The sequence below is a fragment of the Alosa sapidissima genome, chromosome 3 (genome assembly GCF_018492685.1).
Source record: "Alosa sapidissima isolate fAloSap1 chromosome 3, fAloSap1.pri, whole genome shotgun sequence".
Classification (NCBI taxonomy): Eukaryota; Metazoa; Chordata; class Actinopteri; order Clupeiformes; family Clupeidae; genus Alosa; species Alosa sapidissima.
Genome location: NC_055959.1, coordinates 3,924,270 through 3,944,856, shown reverse-complemented (window position 1 = coordinate 3,944,856; position 20,587 = coordinate 3,924,270). Strand labels below are relative to the sequence as shown.

At 45.8% G+C, this 20,587-nt stretch overlaps 1 protein-coding gene across 3 annotated transcripts; it reads left to right on the top strand.

Moving 5' to 3' along the window:
- The first annotated feature begins 144 nt into the window (after positions 1-144).
- trip10a (thyroid hormone receptor interactor 10a) lies at positions 145-19,247 on the top strand. Of its 3 annotated transcripts, none has more exons than XM_042085254.1 (15): positions 145-466; positions 3,789-3,904; positions 5,202-5,258; positions 7,805-7,952; positions 8,515-8,577; positions 9,262-9,366; positions 9,501-9,629; positions 9,918-10,064; positions 11,115-11,303; positions 14,181-14,342; positions 15,565-15,674; positions 16,103-16,235; positions 16,362-16,450; positions 16,934-17,067; positions 17,386-19,247. In XM_042085254.1, exons 1-15 carry the CDS (start codon positions 443-445, stop codon positions 17,535-17,537), a joined length of 1,758 nt encoding a protein of 585 aa, XP_041941188.1. In that variant the 5' UTR covers positions 145-442; the 3' UTR covers positions 17,538-19,247. The 3 variants fall into 3 exon arrangements, with proteins under 3 accessions (XP_041941188.1, XP_041941190.1, XP_041941191.1); XM_042085256.1 differs by lacking the exon at positions 14,181-14,342 and adding an exon at positions 14,707-14,730 and having other exon boundaries at positions 146-466; XM_042085257.1 differs by lacking the exon at positions 14,181-14,342 and having other exon boundaries at positions 147-466.
- Positions 19,248-20,587: the final 1,340 nt, after the last annotated feature.

Sequence of the window (20,587 nt, the reverse complement as noted above, 5' to 3'; positions counted from 1 at the left end):
GGGGGGGGGGGGGGTGTCGGCATGATTCTCTATCACAGGGCCCAACATTTCTAGCGGCGCCCCTGCTAACAACTCCAAAGGTACTCAACGTTACACCCGTAATTCAATCCAGCGGCTCCTTTAAGAATTAGGATTTGGGAGTGACGCGGATATGAGCGCTACTTGATCCCTCTCTCTTCGCTTTGCCACAGAAAATTTAACGGTAACGGTAGTTTTTCTACATGGCTATTTTGCAATCCGAATAAATGCATCATTGGTCATTTGGTTGAGACTGAATTGTAGGCTTTTTGAATGTGCAAATCAGTGGTGCAAACAGTCATTTTATCTCGAACACATGAAAAGATTTTGTCCATGACGCGGGTGACCGTCTGTGGAGTTTTGGGATAACTTCTTTGTACACAAGGATAGCCAACGTTACACTGACAAGAAGACCAGGCTGAACATGGATTGGGGAACAGATCTTTGGGTGAGTTGGTCAGATAACGTTAAGCTACATAGGTGATTTAAAGTATGAATCCAGATTAAATTGATGTAAAGTGGATGGCATAACGGCAGTTGGTTTTACGAATACACGAAAGTGAATATATTTAGTTCAAACATACGTCAACGTCAAACTTATGCTAGCTGATAATTTAGCAAGTAACGTTAATGTAGAATTGTCATAAACGATTAACAAAATAGTGTAATCTGTTCAAATCGTAAGAGACACTGGTGTTTATATATTTTTTTGACGTGTCAGCGGTCATAAAAACTTCCGAGTAAATTGACATTACTTTGACTAGAAGCTACGCCATTCTTCCTCCTGGTCATGTTTGGCATTGAAGAAGCGTTGTGGCACCGTTAATTTAACGTGAACGTTAACTTCGCTCCCTCTAACGTTAGTCCCCCACTAACGTGAACTGCAAACTTGCATCAAACATCCCCCGTGCTGCACAATGTTAGCTTAACATCTGAGATTTTTTTTTAGAAGAGAGTAATGTTAGGAAGTTACACCAAACAGTTAGTAGTTAATTTAGTTATGCAGGGAGTGACTAACGTTAAGAAGTTTGCATGAAGTTGTTTTGATGGAATGATATCCAGCTGTGACGTTAACCAACAAACAGCATTCATCTAAGTTAGCCGCTAACCTAGCCTACTTTGCAGCACAATTGGATATTGGCTCCGAGTTTTAAAATCCTGGGCAAATTGTGATAACGTTACTACTTTGGCGATCTTTGCCGTTTTTCTTGTGTAAGGAAGAACTAACCGTCATGCAATATCACTGGGCATTCCTTTGCTACCACACTGGAGCTGGGAAATATTTAGAAATAGGGCAATCTCGCCTGACTCCCACACCACCTCACTGCTGAGGGCTGGCGCTGACACGAATTTATGTCAAGGACAGGACATTTTTTCCCAAGTTTGCCTTGTACATTCTAAATAAAAGCTCGTAAGTGTCGGTGAAGCGATAAGTATCCGGTTTTTGTGACATATTCATCCTGTCGAGAGGGTTTAGGTGGATAAAAAGTTGGAGCCCTCCATAAACTAAAACAAAGCTTGGAAAAAATAAAGAAACCGACAGCCCATCGGTTTCAGATTGTCAGCAAGCTGCCTTACAAGACCCCCTCCCCTTTGAGCCTTACTGTCCTAGCACTCACGCGCAGTGTGCTGTAGCTCGTGGAGCATCAGAGGGGGGAAAAGGGTGGCTAGGTCCTGACCTCATTCCGCAGCGCCCCCTGGGCCCCTTTCCTCTGTCCCCTTTCCATCTTCAGAGTTGGAACGTCAACCTAATTAGTTTTGCCCTAATTTAATGAAGCCACAACAACATGTAGTTCATGTCCCTAAATATATCCAGGCACTCTGTCATTCAGTGAAGATAAACTCTAACCCTCAATGGAAGAGATGAGAGTCCACATGCTTATCGTGTCTTTGCGGCTTTTTCAAACTTTGGCTCAGGTAGGGTTTAGTATTGTTGTTAAGTGACACGGACAAGCCTTTGCTATGGCATATGTTCCCTCCCTTATGGTTAATCCAGTGTCTATTTTTGGAGTCTCCAGTGTTAAGTGTGCCTGTTGTTCTGTGAATGTCCAGGCCTTTTGCATCTCTCTCTCTCTCTCTCTCTCTCTCTCTCTCTCTCTCTCTCTCTCTCTCTCTCTCTCTGGAAGTGTGTGTTGTACATGACTTAGAAAAATGTACTGCAGCAGGCTCCTTATTAAGTCTTTATGTTCATGACAAGGCCCCCATAACTAATTTTCTATTCACACTTTGTGTGTGTGTGTGTGTCCATGTGAGTGAGTTTGGCCCATCTCTACATAGTCCCACTGAAGAGTGAGAGAGGGGAGATGAAGTGCAGTAAACACTGTAAATATCCTAGTCTATATAAAGCTTACCGTTTCAAATCAAACAATCCGTTGTGTCCTGCACGTCAAATTAGGCCTGGTTTCCCACACTGGGGTCAGTTCTAACACTGTGGTGGCTATTGTGATTAAGTGAAGAGTTACAACCCTGCAATCTACGGGTATGTGACTGAGTGACAAACCTCCATTAATTGTTTATGTTGTTGTTTACAGAATGAGATTAGCAAATAATATAGCTCGCTTCATGAAGGCATTCTCAAACACTCCCCTCTCATCTCTTTGCCCTGCCGTCGGTCTTCATAACAAGCCACTGTGCTAAACACTCTCCCCCTCTAGGCCCTGTAGGCTTTGTAGACTGCTCCTGGTGTGATCGTCAAGTTTGCTTTAAATAGATACTTTCATTGCCCTTCAAAACGGAGTGGTAAAACTGCTCTTGCTCCTTGGTTGAATCTCTCCACCCTTAGGCCATGTAGAGGGCTGCAGAAGTGGCACTGGCGGGGTTGAAATAACAGCCTCCGCACTCTTTCAAAAAGAGCTGGATAGAACTGCTGCAGGTGAGTGATTTGTGGTGGTTGGGTGTTGTTGAGAGAGCAGAGCAGGAGCGGTCGGTCAGGGACGTGGCTCAGCTTGTTAGGAATCCACCGCTGAGGTTCCCCTCTCCCCTCCCCCTAGCCTGCTACAGTAAAGCCTATTACTGCGGCGAGGAGGAAGGTGTGTGCTGTGCTGTGCTGTGCTGTGGGGCTGCCGAGCGAGCTAGATATCATTCTTCACCTGGCGGCATGCCTATGCTTGAGGCATGTGGTGGGTTGAAAAGATCACACAGCCAAAGAAGGACCAGAATGAGCAGGACAACCAACACGGGCCTCCGAGGCTGCTGGGAAAGTGTGCCTCTTTATGCCGAGCACACTCTGGGCCCTGTGTTTGTACTTAACATGCAAATAAAAAGCACCCTCTGTAATTCTGTGAAGTGGATTCTGAGCTATGAATGCAACAGGGGTTGTCAATGGCATTGACATTATGAGCCGTTTTTTCATCCATCAAGTGTTTGCGCAGAAACATCATGGCAGGAAATGGGATGGAACTGCACTTCCTGCTTCCTGTCTGAGGGCTGTGGTGGTGGTGCTTCGGGGACTCCATCCCTTTCCTTTAACTGTATCGGAGCACAGCATGATTTACAGTGGCGGGGCAGCCTTCCCACAGATCATGCAGCTGGGGTCAAGGGTTATATGAGCATGCAAGGCATCCGTGGAATGCCCAGTGTGTGGGCAGACGTAGTGAGAATCCGCGGCGGCCACAGAAGCATGATCCAAATGTCAACACATTTGGATCCCCAACGTGTTAGTCAGTCCAGCAATGTCCTAATGGAACGTCTCCCCCTGTGTTCGGTCCATATTTTTACGCTGTCCTCCTGTTTTATGTCCATATTTAATCTTGCTTTGGTCTCTTCCACAGGACCAGTATGACATCATTGACAAGCACACACAGTCGGGGCTGGATCTGGTGGAGAAGTATGTGAAGTTTGTCAAGGAACGGACAGAGATTGAGCAAAACTATGCCAAGCAGTTGAGGTAGGCCTGCCTGTGTCCCTTGATGCTTGTACATTCAGTTCTCTCTCTCTCTGTCTCTCTCTCTCTCTGTGTTCTGTGTGTTCTCTGTGTGTGTGTGTCTGTCTGTCTGTGTCTGTGTCTCAGCAGTAGAGTGTGTGTTCTTGCATTGTTTTTTTCTGAGTTTGTCAGTTTGTTTGAATTTATGTCAGCAGTGTGTTTTCTGTGTTTGTCAAGAGTGTGTGTGTGTGCCAGCATTGTTTGTTTCTGTGTGTGTGTGTGTGTGTGTTTATTGAGGCAGTATCTGGGGTGTGCTTGTGCTGCAGTGTGGTGAGTTGTGAAATATATGTTGGGTCTCATGACTGGTTTGGGGCAGAACTGAACTTGTCTGTTCCCCTGAGCTTCTTCCCTGGCCGCTGCCCAGGCAGTCTTGGAGACAGTGCTCTCATTCTCACACACACACACACACACACATATCTCTCTCTCTCTCTCACACACACACACACACACACACACATATATCTCTCTCTCTCACACACACACACACACACACACACACACACACACACACACACACACACACACACACACACACATCTCTTTCTCTCTCTCCTACTTTCACTCCTGCCCTCAACCTGTTCTTGCTCTGGTTCTTTCCACCTCCTTTGCATGAAGGTTCATCTGTCTCGCTGTGTCTAGGAGGAGGGGAAGTGGAAGCAGACAGACATATGACTGAGAGGAAGTGGAGGGATAGAAAAGGAGAGCAAAAATTTTGAGGAGCGGGAAAAGCCAGAGCTCTTAAAAAATACTAGGAATAAGATACCTTAACATTCCTTAGGCTGGACTTGCGTTCATTTGTACCTGAAACCATGCAACTAACCATAGTCCTACGTATTTATCCCTGTATTTGGAAACAGCCTTGAGTTTCTGTATTTGATGTGGCATGTGGTAACCAGGTCCTTAATTATCATTGAATCCATGCACAAATCTACTTATTCTGCCTGTACAAAATCCCCTGAAATATGAAGGATTTTGGCTCTGTAGTGTAATGGGAACTGCTCTACCTCCAATTGTGGGCTCTTTCCTTCCTCAGACTACTCCTGGAAGTTAGCAGTGATTGCACTGATCATAGAAGGAAACTTGTTAGCCCTGACCGGAGATAACTTGTACTGTTTTGTAGACAGCAATAAATGCAAGTCAGTTATGTCATCCTAACAGTGAAAGTCTGTCGCGAGCTGCTTCCTCTTCTGTGTTATTGCATGTAACCTCTCCCTCTCTTGGTATAATTAAAAAATGAGCTTTGTGTTTGTGTTTCCCACAGGAACCTGACAAAGAAATACAGCCCCAAAAGAGGTAGCAAGGAGGAACAGGAATGCAGGTGAGTCACTTGAAGCTCCCTCGCTCTCTTCTGGTGCCTGGACTCCTTCAGATACCATGGAGTTCTCGCAAGAGCACAATTTGAATTTGCTCTGCGAGTCACTCTGGCAATCAGTAATGATGCTCATTACCCATGCCCATGGAGCCAAGCTGCACCAATCACATCGGTGTATCTGATATAGGCGGGCCAGAGGCGAGCTTAACAGATGGCAATCGCACTGCAACGTCGGAAGTCTGGAATCAGTTAGTAAACATTGGTCGTAGTGTTATCCAATTGCGTCGAAGTCCAGAATCAGTCAGTAAACATTAGTCGTAGTGTTATCCAATTGCATGCAATGATATTTTCAAATGCATGCTTGGTGACGTACCTTGAGTTGGGCTATTTTCATAGCCAGATCATAAATCTTTCTAGATTTCAGGCTATCCTTCAGAGGAGACCTCAATTCACTTTCAGCCAATAGTTAAAGGTATAGTCCTTGTTGAATATAAATTCAACATAATCATTTATAATATAAATAAAACAAAACAAAAACAGAGTGGCTCAGATCAACCTATACACTGTCCAGCCAATCAATAACATTGGTTCCAGAGCTTGGATTGGAGTTGTGATTTGATTGGCTGTTGAGCGGAATGTCAACAACCTTTGGGCCAGAATTGAGGACTGCACCTTTAAGCTGCAGAGAGACCCCAGTGAGTCATCAGCAGCATGAGTAGAGCATCACGGGAGCCACCCTGACCATAAGTCACACTGTTGCCACGAGCAGACCTGGGGCCCTGTCGTACAATGGTCTCATCCAACCGGCAGTGTGATGCAAATGAGGCCAATTTCATTGCCCCTGGGCAGCAGGAATAAGGAAACTGGGGATGGAAATGACTTCCTGCTGAGTCCTGATTGGTGCTTGGTTCTCTGTCCTTAAGGCCAGGAGGCTTTATAACCTTTTATAGTCCCTCACTTGTGTGTTCTGAGTAAGGGTAGATCTCCGGGTTCTTGTTACACTCTGATGTTGCACACACACACACACACACACACACACACACACTAGTGTTAATTTTGTCACCTATTTTTAATTTAGTCATAGTCTTAGTCTTGTGACGAAATGTCCTTTTTAGTCTTTGTCATATTTAGTCATTCAAATATCATTTTTGTTAGTCAAGTTTTAGTCGACTAAAAGTCTCGTCATTTTAGTCTAGTTTTTGTCAAAAGAAAACTAAAGGTATCTTAGTCTTAGTCAGTTTTAGTCAACACATTTTATAACAAATTATTTCTGATTACCATTTGAGTCAAATAGTGTTTCACACATCTCAATTTTCCAACAATATTGTGTGTCCACAGGGCTACTCGTCTGTTATAATTACTCATTCTGATTTTTTGTCAGTCAGTATGTTTACATGCACAGGTAAGTCGAGCTACAGTTATAGCTCGGCTGGGATTTGACAATAGACAGTAAAAGATTTGACTGGACCACTGTCATATTCGTAGACCAGTGTTTCTCAAAGTGTGGTCCGGGGATCACTGGTGGTCCGCAAGCTATCCCAAGTGGTCCGCGAGCAGACGTGGTAAAATATAATATAGATGAGTTGTTTGCCAAATAACTTGTAGTTAAATCCAAACAGTTCTGCAACACTGTCTATGTAAGATATGCCAGTTTAAATCATACAGAATGAATCCTCTGACACAATAAGCAAAGTGCAAAGACAATAAGCAAGGTGGTTCAGTGAGTAGGCCTATAGACTAATTATAGGCTACTGTTGAAGTAGGTCTAATCTTTTTTTTTTTTTTTTTTAGCTAGGGTTAGTTAAGTGGTCCTGAAACTGAAATAGTTTGAGAAACACTGTCGTAGGCCAAACTATTAATGTTTTACTCCGCCTCGCTAGATGGCGATATGCGCCCAAACACAACACATTCCCCAAACAGACTCTCCATCTTAGCCATAGCTAACTTGCTAGCGAACTTTCTATATTAGCTTACTTGCTAGCAAACTTTGCATCATCAGTCTAACTAGATGAATAGTTGACATTACATGCTGAACATTTTCGTATGGACATTCTGGGGGATGTTAATTTGTATGAGAGAAGCGTCAACTTCTGGGTATGTAGTATTGTGGCATACAGCTTAGGTAGTTAGCTTGCTAACTCTGGCAGAAATCTCCAGTGTTCTTGTTCCATGTAGTTTCGTGTTGCAGCCACAGGGTTGCAGCAGCAGCACGTAGACTAGCCTACAGGAAAGCTGTTGCGTATGAACTCATTCGGAATATTTTGAAAACGTAACAGCTAGATATTCTGTCTTCTCATTTTGTAGACGAACATGAAGGGAGAGTTTATCTTAGTTTTTATTTCATGCAAAACATTTTAGTCTCGTCTTTTTTCGTCAACAATAATGCATCTTAAGATAGTCTTAGTCAGTGTTTCAGGACATTACTGACGTCTCGTCATCGTCATCGTCTCGTCTTAGTCATGAAAAAAAATGTCGTTGACGAACATATTTCCTCTCGTCTCGTCTGACGAAATTAACACTAACACACACCCTCCGTCTGCCCTACCCTGCAGGTTTACAAACCACCAGTCCTTCCTGGATGTCCTGAACGAGATGAATGACTACGCTGGCCAGAGAGAGCTGATTGCAGAGAACATGATGATGAACATCTGCATCGAGCTCACCAAGTACCTGCAAGAGCTCAAGCAGGAACGCAAGACGGTGAGAAAGAGAGAGAGTGAGAGAAGGAGAGAGGGAGTGAGAGAAGGAGAGAGGGGGAGAGAGAAAGAGACAGATGAAGGAAGAGGTAGATAAATACATATAGTGTATATACAGATACAGACAGAGACAGACAGACAGACAGACACACACACACACACTCACACACGAGAGTAGAAGGGTGAAAGAAAGGGAATTATGGCTGAGGAGGAGGAGAGGAAGAGAATTCTGTCTGTGGTGTCTTTAAGGACACGTTAGCGTCTCGTGGGGGGGTGTCATGTTATTGTTGTGTCACACTCCCAAGCAGAATTCCTTAGCCGATTCCCACTGGTATGTGGTCCCATGTCGAACATCAAGTCTCCGTGTACACACATCCACAACGCAGTGGGAAATGTGCAGTGTTCATGTACTATCAGGGTTGTTTTGCTGTTGTTTTGTTATTTAAATATAAATACATCCCTCCCCCTCTATCTTTTCCTCTTTCTCATACCCACTGTGTTTGTGTGTTTTTTCTCCATTCCTACACCCTCCCCCATTCTTGTTTTTTGTCTTTCGAACCTCACAGCATCTCTCTGAGGCCAAGAAAGCGCAGCAGTCTCTGGAAAGCACCTACAAGCAGCTGGACAGTGTAAGTCACCCTTGAGCCCACTCCAGCAACACTGAATAAAGGGGTCAGATTTTGAAGAGGCTGTTGTTTTACTGGAGAGGGGGGGTCAGTCAGTCAGTCAGGCAGTCAGTCAGTATCTGTGTCCGTCTGTCTATGTATGACTCTCTTGTGTCCAGCAGCCCCCATATAGCAATCCTCTATTCGGCGTGAAAACAGAGAGCTCAATCTGTGTGTTGTGAATTCAGTCTGTCTTCACAGTGCCGATGTGTCTCTTTGTTGCGTGAGCGATGACTGGGAAACAGTGGGGAGCTTTTGTCTGGGCCCCTGTTTGTTTATGTCTGCTTTGTTGTTTGTTGTTTTTGATCGAAGGGAGCTTTGTAAAGCTGTTGACATTTTTTTTACATTTTTATTTTAATGAACAGTGTTTGGGCAGGTGCTATGTATGTAGTTAAAGCAAACAAGGAGATCAAGGCTGGATTATGTGTAATGGACCATATTGAGGGTTGTTTAATAAAGAGCTGGATATAGGTTTCTTGCCTTTATAATTTCTCAGAGGAAAGGTGGATCTGAAGAAGTGTTTTTTGCTTGCCTGTTTCAGAATACTGCTCTGGAAATGTCACCCATCCCCCAGCATTGCGTAGCAGTGAAATTTGTCTTGTGTAGATTTAGCTAGCTGATTGAACTAGAACCATCTGCCTTTGCCAGAGTAAGAAACGCTTCGAGAGGGAGTGGAGGGAAGCGGAGAAGGCCGCCCAGTATGCAGAGAAGACAGACCTAGACATCAACGCCACAAAGGCCGACGTCGAGAAGGTACACAGCCCCACACGATCTGTCCTATATCAGTATAAATATCAACAAAATCTACCATTCCTTGACTCTGTTGTGGCACACTGAACATTCAAACGTGTTGTTTTTGTTGTTGTTGGTGGTGGTGCTGTGCTTAGGCCAAGCAGCAGGCACACATGCGTTCACACGTGGCAGAGGAGTGCAAGAACGACTACGCCGCCCAGCTGCAGAAATACAACAAGGAGCAGTCCCAGTTCTACTTCACCGACATGCCCCTCATTTTCAACGTAAGGCCCTGCCTCCCCCAGCTAGCCACAGTACATACCACTGTTGGCATGCAGGAACCTGACACCCCTTATCTCAGCTCTCTTCTTTCTCTTGCCTGAGTGGGTCCCAAGGACTGGTTTTATCTTTCTGTTTGTTCCAAGATGGTGAGATACTGTAATAGGTGATCTTTCAGCGCGACAGAACTGTATCCCAAGACCAAAGGCCATCACGTTCTGTTCTCTGTCATTACCAATCAAAGGCTCTAAATATAGACTGGTGACTTCTTTTGTTGTGTGTCGCCATCACAGAAACTGCAGGACATGGACGAGAAACGCATACGAAGGCTGGCACAGGGCTATGTCCTGTTTTCCGACACAGAGAAACACGTGATGCCCATTATCGGGAAGTGCCTGGATGGCATCACCAGGGCGGGCAACAATGTGAACGAACGCAATGTGAGTGCATTCCAAATAGGGTTACAGTGGTGTAGTACCGGTGTTGTAGCACACCGTGGAGTGAAAAAGTCCATAGTTATGTTGTTTAAAGGTGAGGTCAGGGATTTTACGTGATTTCAAGCCCATAACATTTTTTGTCACATTACGCAATCATCTCCTCATACAACCGTTAGCTGCCCATTCCATGATTACATTGTAAAAAGCCCGGTGTCTGTAGGCAGCCCTGGCTCCGAAAACCGGAAACAAACAAAGTGGGGGCAGCCTGTCCCTAAACAAAAATGAAACCCTGCGTGGAATTTCTCTGGGAATACTGAAAGTAGGGGTGACCTACCTCTCTAGCGTGTCTTGTTTGGTCCTTGGTTAAAATATGAAGTTTGCGTCTGCTAATAAATGTAAATATAAACATAAACACAAACAAATGTGACTTCCTGCGCAATGCCTGACTACACATTTAATACTGATATTGAAAAGAATGCTACTGAATGGATGTGAAGTGGCCGTCAGATGTCATACCATTGCAACCCCTACAGGTTGCAATTTGAGACTGTAGTCTCAAATTGCGTTTAAAGGTATACTATGCAGTTTCAGGTATTTTTGGCGACTGTACAGCTCTCCCTAGAGTCACGATATATTTATATTTTACTCTGCCGTTGTAAATAGACTACTTCTCGTGGCTTGTTCCCCCTGTACACAATGAAAATGCTTTTGTTGTGGAGGTTAAGGATTAAGAACAGACAATCTTCAAAGAGCTATATCTACTGACAAGGTCATGTTTCATGATTCTCGCGAGATGTCTTCTGGTCGACTATTGTTGAAGTTTCATGGCTGGTCCTCTCGTTAGCGACTCACTACGGCTATGCTGTATGGCTATGCTTGGTGAACGATTCCCCTACTACAAGTTTGTTTACCATCAAATTGGGTTCATAAGGGTTATATTAAGGTGAAAATCTTGCATAGTATACCTTTTAAATCACTACTTTAGAAGTAGATGTATGAAGCTTCAGCACCAGGATTTGTTAAACATTGTGCCTTGCTGTCGCGTCTACACAGGACTCCCTGGCTGTCATTGAACAGCACAAGTCTGGCTTTGAGCGGCCGGGTGACCTGGAGTTCGAGGACTACAGCCAGGGCATCAACCGCACCTCGTCGGAGAGCAGCCTGGGGACGCCGAAAGGCCCCTTAGACCTGCTGGGCAAAAACAAAAGCAAGCCCTTCTGGCTGTTCAGCAAGAAGAGCAAGGTAGGCCAGCATGTGACTGACGTGATGCTTCACATACAGGATGTCGCTGGCGTGTAGTAGTCTCAGGCCTAATGTTAAGTGCATATCTCTCTTGCTGTGTGTGTATGTGTAGTGTGCTGAATGTGTTTTGAACAAGCCAAAAGGTCACTGTCCTGCAGTGTCCCTGCCAACAGGCAGTACTGTGGGCAACAGGGGCTTTATTTATTCACCGGGGCTAATTAGATTAAGGGTTTTGAAATTTTGTCTACCAGATGGTCCAAAGTGGATATCGGCAAGAAAGTAGTTCATTGTGAGCGAGGTAGGCCAAGCCAGAGGGCTGAGCTGCTGTGTGACATACCGAGAGGAAAGAAAGGAGGGAGGGAGGGAGGGAGGGGGGGGGGCGTTGAGGCTTGGAGAGCAGGAAGTGGAGGTGTGTCTGATTAGTTGACATCTCTCAGGTTCGGAAGTCTTCAGAATGGACTCTGCCCAGATGCTGTGGTCTCACACATGCTCCTCCTGCCCACCCCTGACTTTTCACCTACCCAGAAGAGTATATGCATGACATTCCCTCTCTCTCTCCCTCACTCTCACATGTGCGTATGCACACACACACACACACACACACACACACACACACACACACCATGTGTACACACACACACAGACTGTATCTTTCTAGAACCCGTCTTTGCATGGCTGTCTTTCTGGCTGAGAGTGGAGCAGCCCAAACCCCCCCCCCCCCCCTCGCCCCTCCCCTCTGCAGCGTGTGACCATGGTTTAGCATTATTCTGCTGTGTATGCTTTTATGGACACAGGGCACAAACACTGACTCCTCTGCCACGGGCATCAGGCAACACACACTGCTGCCTTTATGCTGAACAGAATCTGTCTTTCTCGAGCGCATCACAATGATACCTTTGTGAAATGTCATCTACCGGGGGGACAAAACTGCTGGGAGTGGCATTTGGACGCTACAGTATGTTGCACCGAATACATTGCTAAATCGGATGTAAACAACAAATAAGAACAACAACAATAAATAACCTCACTGTATGTGTCATTAGTTGGCTATTGTGGCATTCTATCGAAAAGTGAAGTGAAACGGTCCATCATGGGTTCCCCCTTGTCTGCTCTGTTGTCCCTTTTAAAGGGGGGGTGGCCCAGGTCATTCGGAACCAGCCTGTGTGGGCACTCCTGAGTGAGTCCAGAGCCAGCCAAACGGGGCTGAACCTGAAGTATGATCGTGGGCTCAGACTAACCACACTGCACCCCTACCTCCTCGCTGCCCTCTGGTTTCCCCTTCCCAGCATGCACCTCATCCCATTAAAAAAAAAAAAAAAAACCTTCCACTCACCACCACCCCCACCCACCTCTTATCCTCCTCTGCATGTTTGTCTCCCATATTGTCCACTGTTGTCTCCTTCTTTCTCTTCATCTCCAATTATTCCACCTCTAGTGTCCTTGTCTGTGTGAAGCACTGCTCTGCATCATTGGTCATCCATTTTGTAGCAGCCATTTTGTTAGCCTTTAGCGATTAGCCCCCCGCTCTACTAGTCTGAGTATGTAAACAAACACACCACAGGTCTTTTACTCCCTCTGCCCCCTGCCTCCACCCTCCACTCCTCTCTCTTTTTGCCACCAGATAGCTGATTCCAGAAACATCTCCCACACTCTTTCAGCCATAGACACATCATTCACTCCTACTTACTAAAACAAATAGCACTTAGCAATCTTTTAGGGCCGAGGAGAGTGTAGGCTCCATAATGGCGCGGCTCCTCTGGGGGAGTTGAGAGGATGTAGTTTGTGGTGCAGTGAGGGTTTTCTTTTCTTTTCCCCCCGTTTCATTTTACCTTAGTGACCAGTAAAAGAATAGTTCCGCATCGCTGACTGAGGATGAGAATTTATTTCACCCCTTTGTGTGCGGTCGTAAAAAAGCCAAATCAAAACACATTATTCTTTGCTTTGGATTCTTTAGAAACCAATTACAGGGAGTGAGTTTTCTCACAGTTTCTGTTTGTCATCTTACACACTCGTCTCTGGGCAGTTTTGGATTCAGCTTGTCCATTATGAAACGTCTTAGTTGGGAGGTCCATGGCTTTTTAAATTGTATTTATTGTAATTTTTTCCCTTCTGTTCACGGCCCTTTCGGGACCTGAACTAATCTGATTTAGTATCCATCACATGTCATCACTCCATGCTATTGCAGATCATTTTTTTACGCAGTTCAGAGCAGTTATTTTTTTTCTCTGCTGGAAGGCAGGCCATAAAATTGCATGATTAGAGGGCAAAGTGGGGTTTCATGGAGGTACGGCCAAATCTGAAAATTGTCCGCTGGTGAACCCTTCATGTCAAATTGCAGGTCTCGCTTGAGACCAAATGCAGTTGCTTTCGTCTAAACAGCAGTCATTTTATGTATTTATTGTTTTTGAAAAACTAAGACGGCTACCTTTGAAAGTGAACCCCTGCTTTGCTTTCCGTTCTTGGCTTGTGTCCCATTGGCTGGTGTTGGGGTTTGTGATTGTGACTGTGATTGTGACTGTGGTGGTGGGGCTTCAGTGCTTTGCAGTGTTTGTTTGGGGCTTCTGCTGAGGGTGGTCCACTGTTGTCCTCCTCGCCGCCCTCCTTTGATGTGCGTTTTAAGGTGTTGACGGTGTCTCTTTCTTTCCCTTGTCATTTGTTTGTGTGTCTTTTGTGTGCTTTTTTTTTTCTTTGTGTTTTTTGTTTTTTTTGTCCCTTACCCCCCCTTGACCTCCTTTTGTTCTCTCTCCCTCTCTCTCATCGCCAAATCCCTTCATCCTCGTTCATGTGGGTCTCTGCCTGGTCTTGCCCTCTGATTTTCCCCTCCAACCCCCCCCCCCCCCTTCCCTCCCTTCCTCATCCCTCTCCTCCAAAACCCAGTTCTCATCACCACTCACGCCTTTCTCCCCCCCCCATGCCCCCTCGCCTGCTAACGGACCCCCCTCCCCCAAGTTCGGCCGGGACCCCCTGTCGTACTGTTTGAAGGAGATCAATAAGACTGTCAAACCCCGAATCTCGTCCTTCCGGACCCTCAGGAGAACGGTGAGTCCCCCTTGCTCCACCCTCCCCTCCAGAAAAATCCCAAGGCATAGGCCTGGCGTCGGTGCCAACCTGTGCCAACGTGTGTGGTGCTACAACTAGAGTTTGGGCATTCAGCCAAAGCAGAGGATGGGTCTGACCAGACGAGCATGGCCTAAAAAAAGGTCACAGTACCTTTTTTTGTTTTGTTTTTGTCATCTCTTCTCTCATCACACTGTAAACATCACACCCATGTGCATGGACTTCAACCCTGCTGCGAGCACACTGTCACTAAACCCCCCTTCTGAGTGAGAACATAATGAGCTAATGTCATTGACTACGTTTAACGGACCATCTTTTGCCTTGTTTGTGTGTCTGCTCTCCCCAGAGGTATACCCCTGAGAGAATCACTGTAAAAATAAAAAACAACAAGAAAAACTCTTCAGTTGTGGTGTAGGGGTGTGTTTAGGGTGGCAGCCTTTTGCACTTTGTTGCGTGGGAACGTCTGAGGCTTAAATGACCACCTCTCCATCACTGTTGGACAGACAGGACAGGAGGGGCCAGGGCCCCTACATCACCAAAAGAGACAAGTGGCAGCTTCTTGTAGCGCTGCTGTGCACGCAAACCCCCATTGGCCCATACATGGATTGGAAAAGTGTGTTGAGGAGGTGGCCATTATAAGGAAGATCTATCTTCGGCAGCACAAAACTATCCCTGGCTATTTAAAACAAAACAAAAATGGTTCCATCAAAGGCAGGTTCTGACAGATTTACCCTGAGTTCTTAATCTCAGAGCCAGCTGCCAGGAGGAATCCCGCTGATCTAAGAGTTAGGCCTACACGCAGGGTGGCTCTAAGGGTGTGTGACGGTGCACGGGAGGTGTCTGGTGGTGAATAGGAAGCTGTTCTGGTCTTGGCTCAGCATAAAATATATATCTCTTTTATTTATAACTTCACAGAGTAACACACACCGGAGATAAGATACAATTTGGTCTTTTATTAGTACACTAGCTAACCAAATCGATCTAATTTTTACAGTAGTTAATCATTAAAAGTGTGTGTGTGTGTGTGTGTGTGTGTGTCTCATTACCTTTGTTTAATGGTTGAGGGGTCCTTGGAGAAAGTGTGTGTGTGTCTCATTACCTTTGTTTAATGGTTGAGGGATCCTTGGAGGAAGTGTGTGTGTGTGTGTGTGTTCATGTATGGTGTGGACTGATTAGCCCTCCCATGCGTCCTCCTCCTCTCCAGCCTACAGCCACAGAGGACTTTGGCCACCTGCCCCCTGAGCAGCGGCGTAAGCGGCTGCAGCAGAAGATCGAGGAGCTGGGCAAGGAGCTGCAGAAGGAGGTGGATCAAAGGTGAGTGCCGCTGCCCCCCACGGCAACCATTTCCGTGGCAACTCCCTGGCGTGTCGTCTGTGGCAGTGGCGTGCATCACAGTGCAGCCCGACGTAGCCCTCAGCTCCTCTCCCCTGAGGTCACAGGGCTTTAGTCAGCTTTGTTTACTGAGCCGCTCAGGTCACCAGGGAATGCAGTTCAGTAGGCCTAGACCGTAACCACGTCTCCCCTCCTCTTCCTCCTCCTCCTCTTCCTCTATTTCTCTCTCTATCCCTCCTGTTTCCTCTCTTCCTCTCCCCTTCCCTTCCTATTTTTGCTCTCCCTCCCCTTTTCACTTCTCTCTCTTCTCTCTCTCTCCCTCCCTCTCTTGCTCTCCCTTCTCCCTATATATTTCTTTGTCCCTTCCTCTCTCACTCCCCCCATATCTTCTCTTTCTTTCTCTTGTGCAGTGAGGCCCTGGGTAAGATGAAGGACGTTTACGAGAAGAACCCTCAGATGGGCGACCCAGCCAGCCTGGCCCCTCAGATCAACCAGACAACCCAGAACATGGAGAGGCTGCGGGGAGAGCTCAGCAAGTATGAGGTGCGGGTCGCCCCCTGGTGGTAGCTTGCGGTCACTGCAGTGGCACAGGCTTTCAGGGATTAATTGAGAATCAGTATTAGCGCTGCGGCGCTCAATCCCATCAATCTGTCTGTTGTCGTCTGGCAGAATTGGCTCACGGAGGCAGGAGGTCGAGGGGACACGCTGCGCTACTCATCGCAATCCTTCAACAATAATGGAGCCCATGATACATACAGGTTGGTCTTGAATGCAAATGCAAAGGGCTTTACACAACAGATACAGACACCCATTTTATCAGTGCATGTTTCCTCTGGGTGTCTAGCCCACAACCTTGCTGTATTGTTAGCACCTTGAACTAGCAGTTGAGCTACAAGAACAGGTAGGTTGTCATCTTCATGGATTATTTTTTATGACCCCATGCCATGTATATTTAAATATGGATGACTTGCTTTAGTTAGCGCCCCCTCCTGCTCAAGGGTTCTTCCTGCAGGGGAGGTTTTTTGTTTAAGCCCAATTTGTCTTAGTGCTTGCTTTTTGGGGGATGAAGTTCAAAGTACCCCGAGACATATATTCATATGTAATGGATGTATATATAAAATGAAATTGAGTTTAATTATGCCATCTGCTGTAATAACATTTGTGGATGGATGGCGTATGTGTCGTGTTTGCAGTAGAAATAGCAGTAGGTATGGGTCTAGAATTAGTGTCTATCATTATAGCCCAGACGGAGCGCACTCGGATGAGGGCACCCCAGACCCCTCGCATGCCATCTACGCCGAGTTTGATGACGACTTTGAGGAGGAGGAGTTAGCCGCTCCCATTGGCCAGTGCACAGCGCTCTATAACTTCCCAGGTACACACCGAAATCTCCCGATCCGTTTCTGTCAAGGTATGCCTTAAAGGAACACGCCAGCTCTCTGAAAAATCAGTTTATTTGCCGTCTGCACCAGAGTTAGATGAGCGGATACGTCCCCTTATCTTCTCTGTGCATGCAATAACAATAACTCAGTCTGACATTGTTAGCCTAGCTTAGCGTAATTCACTGGAAGTGGGTGCCTCAAAGTTGGTGTGTTGCTTTAAGCAAATATCTCATTTAGATGGATGCATCAAAGATTGAAATGGCTAATTATGTCATCTTCTGTGTTTGACCTCTTGATTGTCCAACCTGCAGGTTCCAGCGAGGGCACCATTGCCATGCAGGAGGGCGAGGTGCTGTCCGTGGTGGAGGAGGACAAAGGAGACGGCTGGACCCGCGTGCGTCGCTCCAACGGGGACGAGGGCTACATCCCCACCTCCTACGTCAGCATCACCCTCAACAAGTGACCTCTGACGTCCCCGACAGACAGACAGACGGGCTGCAGCAATGTGCTGCCCACCCCCCCCCCCCCCCCCAGCTCCTCCATCTCCCCTCATAGCACCTCTCCACCACGCCACGCCACATGAGACTCTTACAGTACCAAAATCGCAGCTCCTTACCAACCAAGCACTGCATTGCTTTCCGGACCTCTCAGTGGGACCAGGCTGTGGTGTAATGGACCAAAGACGAGGGCACAGCGAACACACTCCGCTTCCTGGGCGTCCTCATTCCGACTTGAGCTCCTGGTCAGCAGGCCGGGGGTGGTGGGGGGGGGGGGGCGAGTGAGGTATTGAGGCTGCCCGCGCCTGACGGGATGATGAATGTGCCGTCACCGCCACAGCCGAATGCGGAGCTCCATTTGCATGGGTGCACCGGACAGCCGTGAGCTTTGTGCTCATTTGTCTCTTGTCATGGCTCTCGCTTTCTCTCTTTCTGTGGTCATGTTCGTTTTTTTTGTTTTTATTTCTGTGAGAGGATAACCTGACGTGCGGGGCGGGATACTCAGGTACCACACCAAGAGGTTGGGACACATTATAACACAGTCTTGGAGGGGTGGAATCCACAAGTTCACTCTTGTGATGGGGCAAAGGCGACCCCCCCCTGTCTTTTTGTGACGATGCAGGGACTATGTTGGGTGTGTGGGCTTCTTAACACATTAGCAACCACACACAACTTTGGCTTGCTCATTCCAATCTAAACACTTAGGCCTAGTAAAGCAGCTGTGTAAGGATGTGTGCACCCATGTGGCATGAGGTGAGATGTGGTTCCAACACCACTTATGCCTTTTTTGTGCATTTGTACAGGTGTGTGAGAGTATGTGTACACACATAGTTTTGTTCAGTCCTATTGTGATGCAAGGCATTGGCGGGGCCAAAGACCTATTTTTTGGGGACTTCTCCTTTCTCCTGAGATAGGACACCTCCCTCTCTCTCTCTCTCTCTCTCACACACACACACACACACACACACACACACACACACACACACACACACACACATACAGTACAAAAACACACATACCGCCATGCCGAATGTCACGTCTCAGCCATAGCCTCATTCTTCTCTGGAGACAGCAAAGTGATGTTCAGCGACTGACAGTCTGCCGTGTCCAGTACTAAACAGTAATTTTTTTTTTTTATGAGGCATAAAAAGATAATTTATTACGTTTTTGTTAGTATCTTTATGGCACAGATATAGTGATCAATACAATTAGATATTGGATGTGATGCTCACACAGTTCTACACAACACTTGCACGCCAGCCTACAGAGGTTTGTCTGCAACCAGCTGATGCGATATCGAGAAGAACAAGACCAGTACAGACATTAAAAATGCAAGGTTAGGACTATCATATTTAATTAAGAAATAATATATTTTAGCGATCACAACACCACTATTGTCTTACTAGCATTTTATTCCACATAAATAAATAAGATTAAGTTAGAGAGCTGTTTTACTTCAGGATGTTTTAAAGAGGGATGTGTTGATGAAGTCTGAAGTTGTTGGATTTGATTTGTCCTCTTTGAGCCAGGTGGTTTACATTTTCAATGCAAAACTGTCTCTGTGTCCAGGTGCCTTCCTAGTTTGCAGCCATTTGTATATAATCCACATTTACATACATAAAGTGTTAAAATGTTTATAGATATTCATATATGTAAAGCACATTTTCAAATTTAAATTGTGTCCTGTTTTGTTTTTTCTTATTGTTATTTGCATTTATTTATTTGTGCATGATTTCATCACAATCGCCACCGTAGTCCATGACGGATTATTGTCATACAGTGCTTCAGTTCATACATTTCTGTGCTGTGCCTGGTGTTCTACAGCAATTCGTTCACAAACAGTTTGTAATACGCGCTCCTGTTTGTTGCAGTTAGCTTTTCTCTCAGTAGGGTTCCCGCTTGCCAAGTACTTAAAGGACTTCTGCATGAATGGGTCTGTCAAATGAAATGCTGCACACATGATTGATTTCTTCTATTCGCATAATATTTATTCAAGATAGGTGGGCAGTCATTGAATAGGCTGTGAGGCGCATGGACGGTTTATTGCAGTATCACTTTATTGTGAATGAAGAAAAAGGAAATAAATATCCACCAGGTGGCAGTGCTGGGCAATTTCAGGCAGAGCCGTATATAGAGATTTCATGTAGTAAAGTCAGTGTCAATGCTGCTTCGTTGCTTGCGTTTATGGTTATCGTTTTGAAGATTGGGGGGGGGGGGCGATGCAGCTTCCAGTTAGATAAATATGCATGTGCTTGTGCCTTCTACTGAAATGTATAGGTAATGGTTAGTAGTATGGATATGAACGTGAGGAATGGATTTGGCAAAAAACGAGCAGAAGAGAATTGGATGCGAAGGGCAGATGAGGTTTGGATGGAAAGTTGTGCTGAGGCCCTTTTTCACAGCAGACATTTTTGACATGAAATATGTGCCCGGCTCAGATGTTAGGCTACTAATGACATGACATTAATTAAGGTTCTGATTCTGCTACACTTAAATTGAACAGAGACTTAACTAACGTAGGCTATTTAGTAGCCACCTTACCCTCCTATTTCATGTCCGAATGCCTGTTGTGAAAAAGGGATGTGCCATTCATTCTCTATTTCATTCACACATGAGGTGTGACAAGTTAATCCATTAGGGTACCAAATAGCCCTATTGGTTGAGGTGGTCTAAGGAAGATTTGTATGCACATCACTATCTAAGAAACATTAAAGGTCAGTTTTACCATACTTGCCTGTCCCAGATTGATAGGTTGCCGTTTCTGTGAGGCAGCCGCCTTTAAAAGATAAGCGGATCGTCTGAAACTCCCACAGGATGTCATGGGCACCGGATCTGACTGCTGTCGAGTATTCAACAGAAATTATTAAAAGACCGAAGGGGCATTTCTCTCACTGTTTGCTGAAACTTGTGAGCTGAATTTGCTTGTCAAACTATGATTATAAATGTACCTACCCTACGTGAACCCCAGTAGACTATTTTAAGTGAATAGACTATGGAATTTAAAATGCATTGGACT